Genomic DNA, 9,664 nt, shown 5'->3' with positions numbered 1-9,664 from the left:
ATTCCAGCTCCTCACCATCTTCTTCCTCCTCATCCTCATCATCCTCATCATCCTCATCATCATCATCATCATTTACTGCAATGACAGTTTCTGTGTTACTGTCCTGGTCTGCCACCATTTCCATCATTTCTATCTTTCTGACATGTGCCAGGTCATCTAATGTTGGTCCCCAAGATGAATCCATAGACTTGTGTGGAATGACCAAACAAACTTTATCCTGCCAGATAAGGCATACATGTGCCAGAAAGCTGGCTCTTAAATCCAGTTGATAAATGATATTGATATCTTGTTCATTTTCAATGCCTTTTATAACACATTGCCACTCTTCAATAAGCCATTCTTGCATTGCACTGCGTTCATAGGAGAGTCTTCTCAGTTCCTCTTTGCATCGGTCCAACTCCAGCAAAGCTTTGATTCCCTTACGCACATCCTCATTTCCAAGCCACTGTGGAATTGCATTTTCAGATGACAGATCTGTATCATCCAAACCAACATCCTGCCATATGTCATCATCAACATCAAGTTTGAAAAGACCTTCAGTAGCTATTTTATGTGGTGCACGTGCTCCACGGGGACTTTGTTTTGCCTTGATCATCTTTTCTAGTTCACTGCAGAGATTGTTGTATTTCTTTGCAAGCTTTTGAATCCCTGGTTCCTTGCGCTTTATCTGAGACTCTGAATGTTCTTGAAGTTTTTTACCTAATAACAGTCAATTAGTATATATTTTATTGTAGTGTAAAACCCATACTTACTATTGGTTGTAGTTTTGCGGTATCTCTCTCTAAGCTGTCCAACTCAAATTTTCGCTGCTGCAAGCGATTTCTCAGATGCTGTTTTAAAGCCAAGGCATTTACATGCAGACGAAGAAATTTATTTCCAAGCAGGCGCTCAAGATTTAATCGCCCATCAGCTCCCAGAGTATTGCGCTTGGTGTTTATTGACTTTTCAATCTTGGTGAACTTCTCTTTTAGTTCATTGATAGATAGTCTAACATCTGCAATCTCCCAGCCATCATCATATTTGCCAGTGTGAACCATTGTTTCAAGTTTATAAAGCTCTGCTTTGACTCCACTCATCTCATCCTTCAACTCTAAAATTTCTTGAATTAGCTTATTTGCCAAATTCTTTGACTGCCTTGGACTTGGCTTGGTTTGTTGAACAACTTGTGCTGCCCATTCTTCTCTCAAAAGATCCTCACTTATATCAAATTCTTCCAGCTTAGCCAAAATAGCAGCAGCTTCATTTTTATGAGCAACAGCAGCATTCCACTTTTTTCTAAGCCATTCACCCATGCCTAGAAGAGACTTCTGATCCAAATGCTTAACCTGAGTGTCAATTGTATACAGGCGTGTATAATATCCACTGACTCTCAGAGAGGGGATCAGAAGTTTGATTGAGCTCCAAAATCTCTCACAGCCTTCACCATCAGTAAAGCCAAAACCTTTACACTTTCTTGGATGATAAATCAGTTGACAAGCCCATTGGTGACCATATGCATGGAAAACAGATATAGCCCATATTAACCGATCATGAAAGTCCTTTAAAAAGCCCCATTTAAGGGAACTTCGAAACTGGCATCCAATATCATAAAGTACTCCAACTCGAGCAGTAGATGGCAAGTGATCAAAGAGACATTCCAGAAGAACCAGAGAATAATGTTGCTTCTCTCCAGCAGATGTCATGTTAACAAGCCACAAGACACGATCATGTCGACAGAGCAGAGCCATTATACCAGTATCTGAGAAAAACTGAGTACTAGCTTTGACTCTCTTCTCATCTGCAGCAGTAAAAGAGTCTTCACACATGTTCAACACAGAGTTAGGAACTTGAATCCCAGGTTCACAGTGATCAGCATCAGCATCTGAAGGAGCTGTCTGCTTAGTAGTATCTCTTCCTTTTGGTTTGCCCTGTGGACGGACTGTTTCTACCTTATCTTCCATGGACTTGACATCAGCTGAGGAGATAAAAATAGTCTCAGGATGCTGGCGAGGGGCTGGTGGTTCTTTGCCTTGTGCCTTTCTTGACTTTTGTTTGAAGCATGCATCCAAGCATACAATGAAGTCCACCCTATAGAGAAATTTATAAAGACTATTGCAACAAACCAAGCAAAATGATGCACAGATCTTCTGTTTTTTTCCAATCTTTTCCTCCAAAACAGAGTGGACAACGTGACCGCAAGTACTCACTTGGCCTTCCCTGGTTATCTGCCTCACCTGCTGCAGACTGATTCCCACCATGAGCTGGACCCTCATCTTCAGGGCTACTCATTTCCACATCTGTCACTATATTAGCTCAACACTGAAGTGATTAATTATAAACATCAAGTCACCGTTTTCTGTTTATGTGCTAAGATGTCAGAAAAGCAAAATGAATCTAATCACATAAATCATACCTTGAATATCAGTAAATGAAAGCCTTATTTGATTCAAATAATTGGCAAGAAGACTGTTTTTCTTGTCTATCAGTGTAGCATACCACTGCATAGCATTTCCAAAGCGACGTCGCAGACTATTCTAGAAAAGAAGTCAAAAAAAGAAGTCAAGACTATTTTGGAACTCACTTGGGTTGCCAATTTATATTTTCTATTCCCAAGAAATGACTCTAAAGTCTCACACCAGGCTGTGGTATTTGGTGCTGCATTGACAAAAGCTCATTGACAAATTCAAGCATATTCAGATCAACTGCCAGAGATGGTGAGACAGGCGCACATGGAAAGAAACCCTGCTTCAGAAGCTGAAGGGCAGGAGATGTGCATGTGCAGAGTGTCAGAGTGTCAATTTCTATGCAAGGAATTAACTTAGTCAAGTTGAGTGAACTTAAGACACTTACTCTCAAAAAAAATACATGCAACCTTCAACTCCCTTCCCAAAGCACACCCTTGGCAACCTTCTCTCTGTCTAACATCAGCCATATTTCGCAGTGAATCAGTCTCAGCGAGGAGTTGGATGTATGGTTCCATGAGTAAAGGAAGCACCTCCCCTTCCCACCGCTGAAATTGGCACTCTTTTTTGCCAGGTTTATGTCCCTCTACATTTCCAATGACATCCATAGCAATGGCTCCAAAAGGCTCATCTTGTCCTTTGGAAAATGAATCAGCATGTTGAACAAAGTGACCTTCAGGTGTACAGACATTGGCCCGAGGCTGTGCAGTGCCGTACACTCGGCGTGTTTGGAATGAACCAGCTGGTACCAAGTTTCTTGGAAGCTCTGGACGAGAATTGGAGGATTTGCGCTTGAACATGAGGGTCAGAGATGAAGAGGGGGGGGCGGCAAGAAGTACTCCAGCTCCAATCTGCCTTATCTGACCGATACAATCAATCAAGTCCACGTTTCATGTCAAACAAGAACAAAAGCACAAAAGAAGAATGACATGAGAATAGCGCTTGTGTAAAAAAGTCCGTCTGTATACTTCAATGATCCGAATAAGTGCCACCGTGTGAACAACCACCCCCCTTGTCGCTCAGCCTGACAATGATCCTTCCGTGAATCCAGGAATTTGATGCGGGGTGCATGGGGCACGGCCAAAGCAATCAAAGAATGTTTGGCAGTAGAGACTGGCCACCATTTGTTCTGTTTCTTCGAACACTGCCTGTGTGGTCGAATTGGAAAGGTAGCGTGCCTTTAATCTCCTCGCACCATCACCCGGCCACACTGTCATCAAACGCCGCAAGGCGTCCACATACGCCAAGCAATCCTGCCACTTTTCCGCCGCGAGACCCTGCGTGAAGAGAGGAACCCCAGCAACTAAAACTCCATCACTGTCCTCCGGGAACATGCTGCATATTAAATTCTCGCGGACACCAGCAGAAGAATCGGAGGTCCACGCTGAGGGCAGAAGATAGCGATCGAGATGGCGTACTTCATAGCGAAGGTTTTGTTCGAAAGCATTCCAGATCACCTGTGCCATCATGAGAAGGGAGAGATGATCAGTTTCTCCTTGCATCGCCACTATGTCACCCCAGTAAACAGTGCCTGGACAATCACCAATCGACACCGCACTCGAGAAGATGGACCCTTGAGCCTCCTTTGCTTTTTGTGCACGACGTTGATTTGAAGGATTAGGCTTCTTTCCCTTATTCTTTTGCACGCCACCGAATGAGGTGTTGCTCGTCGAGGGGACTGAAGGCACCAACTGCATTATCTTTGTGAAATTGTGCAAAAGGCTGCGCCAATGTTGAGGCGATGGCAGTTGTGGAGTCGAGTCAACGCCGACGAGGGACTGAAGCCACTGATCCCGCATCATTAACCAGGCCAAGATCATCAATCTGTTATGGTTACCACTGATGAAAAGGAAGGGGTCCGGAAATTGATAGCCACGCAAATTACGTGCAGAAAGGCTAGAAGAGATGCGGCGTGGGTTTGTATCCACAGCCGCTAAGGCATTCTTCCATGTGGGGGATTGCGGGGGGACAAAGGAATGTTCGGGCTCGTGAAATTTTGTATGATTGACGGAAGCTATTTCAATAATAATGAATTAGTATCATAACCACTGCACAACCTGTAAAAGAGGAACTTACTTTGAGCATTATTGTTCACGTTGACACCAGATGTTTGGGCAGTAGTGTTCGCATTGACGCCAGATGAGCCTACTAAACAGATTCAACCATGGGTAAGCGAGTTTGTTCACTTAAACACAAAAAAAGCCTACCATTGGTGAGTGTCACATTGGGTTGTTGCGATCCGGTAAAAGACTCCACTACAGCCACGCCACTGACAGCTTGCATGACAACGGGCTGGGGATCAATGATACCAAAATGTCCCTCGCGCCAATTTTGGCATGCAGAAACGTACTCTCCACTTCGAGGACATGCTGTGATGACGGTGGGGTAGGGTGTCCCAGGATATTCTTTGTATGTGAACTCGCGTGGATCCACCTCATTCGGCAATCGCCCCCAGATGACCGGCATCTTCTCCCAACCAGGTGGAACAATCATGTGGATAATCATGTTGGTTGACAGGTTCGCTGGCGGACGAACATACCAACCAGGTGCACCAACCCGGTAGAGCATGGCAATGCATTCTGTACTGTCTGTGATTGCACCCATGATGGACTCATCCACTTTGTGGATCTTCCCAGTAGGCTCGTTCAGACGAAATGCCCATTTGGTGTGCCAATCAAACATGGCGAGAGTTTTGAGGTAGACACGTTGAAAACCAGCGATGCGGTAGACCAAGTCACGTTTAGAAAATGTACAGAATTTGAGCTGAAGAGCGGCGTCGACTGTCTTGTTGGCAAGGTAGAAGAGACGACCGTAGTCCTTCAGCTGCTTGATCTCTCGACATGCCGATTGAAGTTTCCTAGCTTCATTTCGCAATGAATCCGCGATGTCTTCATGCAAAGTTCCGAGATCACGGAAGGCAGACCCTTTTGCCTCCACAAAATGGTTATCCCCAAGATCCCACCAGCAGAAACTGAGTTCGTGGTTCTTGATGGTAGCCTCAGGTGGCCGCGCTTTAACAAACGGCAGATGCCATTGGCTATCAATAAACCATTGAGGGCATACAGTGAAGTTGGCCCAAGCAAAACGGCCGTCTGCACGTGCACGAACTGGGCGGGGGAGTAATGAGATGAAGGGCATCCAGCACATGTTTGGCGATGTCACGATCATTCGCTTCGGAATCGTTTGACCAGGTTCCACCTACGGGGGCGGGGTGGGATCCGAATTTAGCGCTCTGTACGCCTCATTGAGCTCTGCCAGGGACAAAGCGTCATACACCGTGAATTCAGCTAGAGAATTATCAGACCTTGTCATGATTCGGAAAAGAAAACTCCTTACATTCCCCTTCGGGACGCTCGTGAAACTGAAAAATAGTGTCTCCGTTAGGATTGTGATAACATCCAAAGACGTCTGGGCTGCCATCTGATTAACAAATGAGAAAATAACACCACTATCCTGCAAAATGAACCGAACTTACAAGAATGGGCCAAGGGATCCGGGCGAACTGTTCTGGAGGCCATGAGACTTGTCATAGACATAATTCCTACATGTGAAATGGGGTCAGCAGCCATAGTTATCCATGAGATGAGCTTACAGATGCTAAATCTTGAGCCAAATTGCTCGAGTGAAGGAGCACGACAAGCAAAAAGACTGGATTGAAAGAAGATGAGAGATGGTTGTCGAAGATGATTCACGGTGAACTTACCAATACGAAAACTAGCCAATGAGAAGGAACAAGTTGACGACAAACAAGCATTAGCGATCTACTAAGTACAGCTACATATGACCCCATCACGAAGCGACCCCGTCGCGAAGAAATCCACTGACTTAAAGTCTGGTGGATAGTCTGGCAGTTCGTTCCATCAACTGAAAGTCTGATGGATGTGGATCGACTGAAAGTCTGATCCCAAGACAACAAAACTCGAACTCACCTCAACACTCGAGTGCCTAATCAAAGGATGAGGGGATGACTGGCGATGACGGACGGGGTCAGAGGAGACGGCGAGTGGACTTGTTCAAATGTTTGGCATGGCCTTGATGGCCATGGCAAACATGGCCTTGAAGGCGATGCCTAACATGGCACAGTTCACGCCAAACGTTTCATCAATCCCTTTCTGGTCACTGTTGGGAAAATTCCACCCACGCTCTTGAGCGCGCGCCGTCACCGATTTTGCCAGCAGACTATCAGTCGTTGGTATCGACAACCAGACTTTAGTCGGTTGCTCTGCACATCTTTGGAGCCAGACTTTAGTCGGCTCCTAGATAAGATCCCACAAGATCAGCAATTGCCTTGACATCGATCGCCTCACCAACGTCAATGACACCTGGTTGCTAACTTCTGGTGGTTCAATTCGCTGCACTGCTTTCCAGCCGCTTTGTTTTTGACGAGCCTCTGCATGCTTGCGGCTTTTGACACTTCTTTTCATGTCTGCCTGTTGCAAGATCTATCTGAATCGCATTCACGATGTTCCACGCCCTCAACACCACCGACTTCTAGCGCTTACTACCTGCGGATGGCTCAATTCCTGTGCGGCGTTCCATTGACAAGCCTCTGCACGCGTACAGCCTTTGACCTCTGCATTTTCCTGCCACCTGAAGTCTTTGATCCAATCAGCCAACGACAGCATCAATGGCAGTGAGAACCAAGATTCTCGTTCCGAAAGCTGTCCGTGAACGACATAGACATATAATCATGTTAGAATATATTTTTTTTCACTGATTTTTTGAGAACTAAAAGTCTGGCGCTTAAGGGGAGCAATTTGTCGATACTACCTCAGCTTTCAACGCGACGTTTAACCGCATACAGCCTTCCAACTGCTTTCAAAAGGGATTGGCTACCTACCTCACTTTGCTCATGGTTAACCAGCTCGCTATCAGGTTTCTCCTGGTTTCTCCACCGTTTGCTCAGACACGAATCTTTGAACATGATCGTCGCCACGCCGTTCGTCCCCTCTTCACGCGCACTTTTCGCACGCGTCATCACTTCCTCAAAATAATAAATCATCATCACGAATTGGCTGAAAGTCATCGCCTCCAACCCTTTCAAAACGCGCTCTATCGTGGCTGGCCAAAAAGACATCTCAATTTTCTCGCCGATGCAAGTCCAACACTGTTAAAAGTGGCCACGTCAACTTTCAACATGTCGCCATGTCAAATTTCAACGCGTCGTCAGGACGAACCTCTGGGACTTTACTCTGCGCATGAATTGGGAATGCAGACCGCGGTAAGTGCAATTTTGCAGCAGTATGAGTATCTTCTGATGTGCTTCCTAGTAGTTCAATACGAAGCAAGGTGCATTCTCCCTGCCCAAACGGGATGCATATCTTTTGCATCGAAGATATTTCAGATAATGAATCCCATAGAATGATGTAGTTGTCATTTTTTTCATCATAGAGAGTCCGCTATGCACTTTATACTATTGGCAATTGGGGCTAGCGCCTAAATGCCAATCCATACTAAATACCATTACTCTGCCTTCTTGAGGCCCTTCTGGAGTTGCTGCACTAACGGCTCCCATCTTCACGCCCTTGGATATGAAGACTTTATTTGCCCCTCCCCATCAAAGCCAAATATGGGCTCACGTGAGTCGACTCCCTCAAACATTTATTAACAGCTCATCCTCTCTTGCAGAGCTCTCTTTCGCACCAATTGTCATACCACCAACTAGAAAACAACTCCCATTCTTATTATGCCACCCCGAGCAAAAAACAAAAAAAATTCAAACTCTGGCATGCCTGGTAGCAAGAAAGCCGTAAGTTCGCCCCATCCTCCTGCCACAATTCATTTATATTGATGTGGCGTTACTTTCAGGCCCTTCGAGTCAGAGGTACCGAAGACCGCAACGCCCAGATTGCCGATGGTGGAGAGCCTGCTCCCCCCACTGATCATGGGGGAGCTGGTGAGGATGTCGCCCTGCAAGAGACACCGACCGCCCTTCCGCAACCCCACAAGAAGCCACGTGAGCTTATAGACTGTGTCCTCATGCAGCCTAGCAAAACCCGTTCTCGAATGGAGACAGCTGGGGTTACAGCAAGGTGAGGCATTTGTGTTATATTGTTCATTCGTCGCGGAATCAGACTTCAGTTGATTCCTTGCCAGACTTTAAGTCAGCAAGCCAGGTCGGCCAGACTCTAAGTCAGTCGATGAGGCAGCAGCGGCTCTGGAAACAAATAACTGACTATAGTTTGGCAGAGTTGAACAGTCGCTTTTGGAATCTAGTGCTGTGTTGGCACCCACTGTCACTGCGCCAATTGCAATGAGGAAAACCGCTCCCACTGCGCAAACCACGGTGACCACTGCTCCCGGTGCACTGGACCCTGTGGTGACCATGATTCCTGAACCAGCATCAGCTACCAAAGATGACCCTCCCCCTTGGGTGACACTCTTATCCTTGGCCGATTTCGACAACGATGAGATCGAAGCAATGAATCAAGAACGTCAAGTGGTGACCGACTTCTCGGTGATTTTGGTCTTCTGAGGTGCAATAACTTGTGGGTGTGGGCCAGTGCTGCGCATGGCATGTATGAGTCCTTCCCATGGACCTCCAATGCTGAAAAATATGTAGAGTAAGTTTTTTTTTTAAAAGGCATATTTTAACATTTTCATCAACAATGGATGCAAGCCACATTAATGTAAACCAAGAGATTGTGAATAATGTTACAGTAACAATGTCTAAAAAATTGCAAAATCATTTGACATTTATTTACAATTCTTTATAATCATTTGCTTCAAATCAATGTGGCTTGCATTCAATGTTATAAAGATATTAATCTAGAATTCTATTTTAATGTTAAATTTATCAAGACAAAGTTCTAATTTAAAGTTGAGAATATACAGCCAAAACAAGTTCCTGATCTTGATAGTATCTAAGATCATTATTGCTTTTATCATCTAGCTGCCCATCTTCTATACACTTATTTTTGGTGGTTATCCCATTATGGAACCAAACTTTACCTTCATATGAAAAAACTCTAGAGGTGAAATGATTATCCCCATGGTATATGATCCCTCTCAGGCTCAGTAAAACTTCTTCTCCATTTACTACAAACTTTACCTTGTGACTAGTTTCAGTATTACAGTATGGGTACTCCAGGATGATAATCTTTGGAACCTCTGCATAGGATACATGCTCAATCATTTCACCTGAGCAACCCCCACATATTTCTGTAGATGGCTTCTGAATTGATCCTATCCATTTGAAGTTGATGCTGGATAGGGTCAGATGC

General features: G+C 45.1%; 1 protein-coding gene across 1 annotated transcript; it reads left to right on the top strand.

Moving 5' to 3' along the window:
- Positions 1–8,169: 8,169 nt before the first annotated feature.
- Positions 8,170–8,916, top strand: LACBIDRAFT_335835 (uncharacterized protein; the record flags this gene model as incomplete). The annotated part of the gene is made up of 5 exons (XM_001890738.1): positions 8,170–8,190; positions 8,250–8,397; positions 8,432–8,473; positions 8,538–8,573; positions 8,633–8,916. The coding sequence occupies 5 exons, from the start codon at positions 8,170–8,172 to the stop codon at positions 8,914–8,916; spliced, it is 531 nt and encodes a 176-aa protein (XP_001890773.1).
- Between the last annotated feature and the right edge of the window lie 748 nt (positions 8,917–9,664).

Source organism: Laccaria bicolor, genomic scaffold (genome assembly GCF_000143565.1).
Source record: "Laccaria bicolor S238N-H82 LACBIscaffold_160 genomic scaffold, whole genome shotgun sequence".
NCBI lineage: Eukaryota > Fungi > Basidiomycota > Agaricomycetes > Agaricales > Hydnangiaceae > Laccaria > Laccaria bicolor.
Note: the sequence above shows the minus strand (reverse complement) of the source record. Positions and strands in the feature narration are given on the sequence as shown.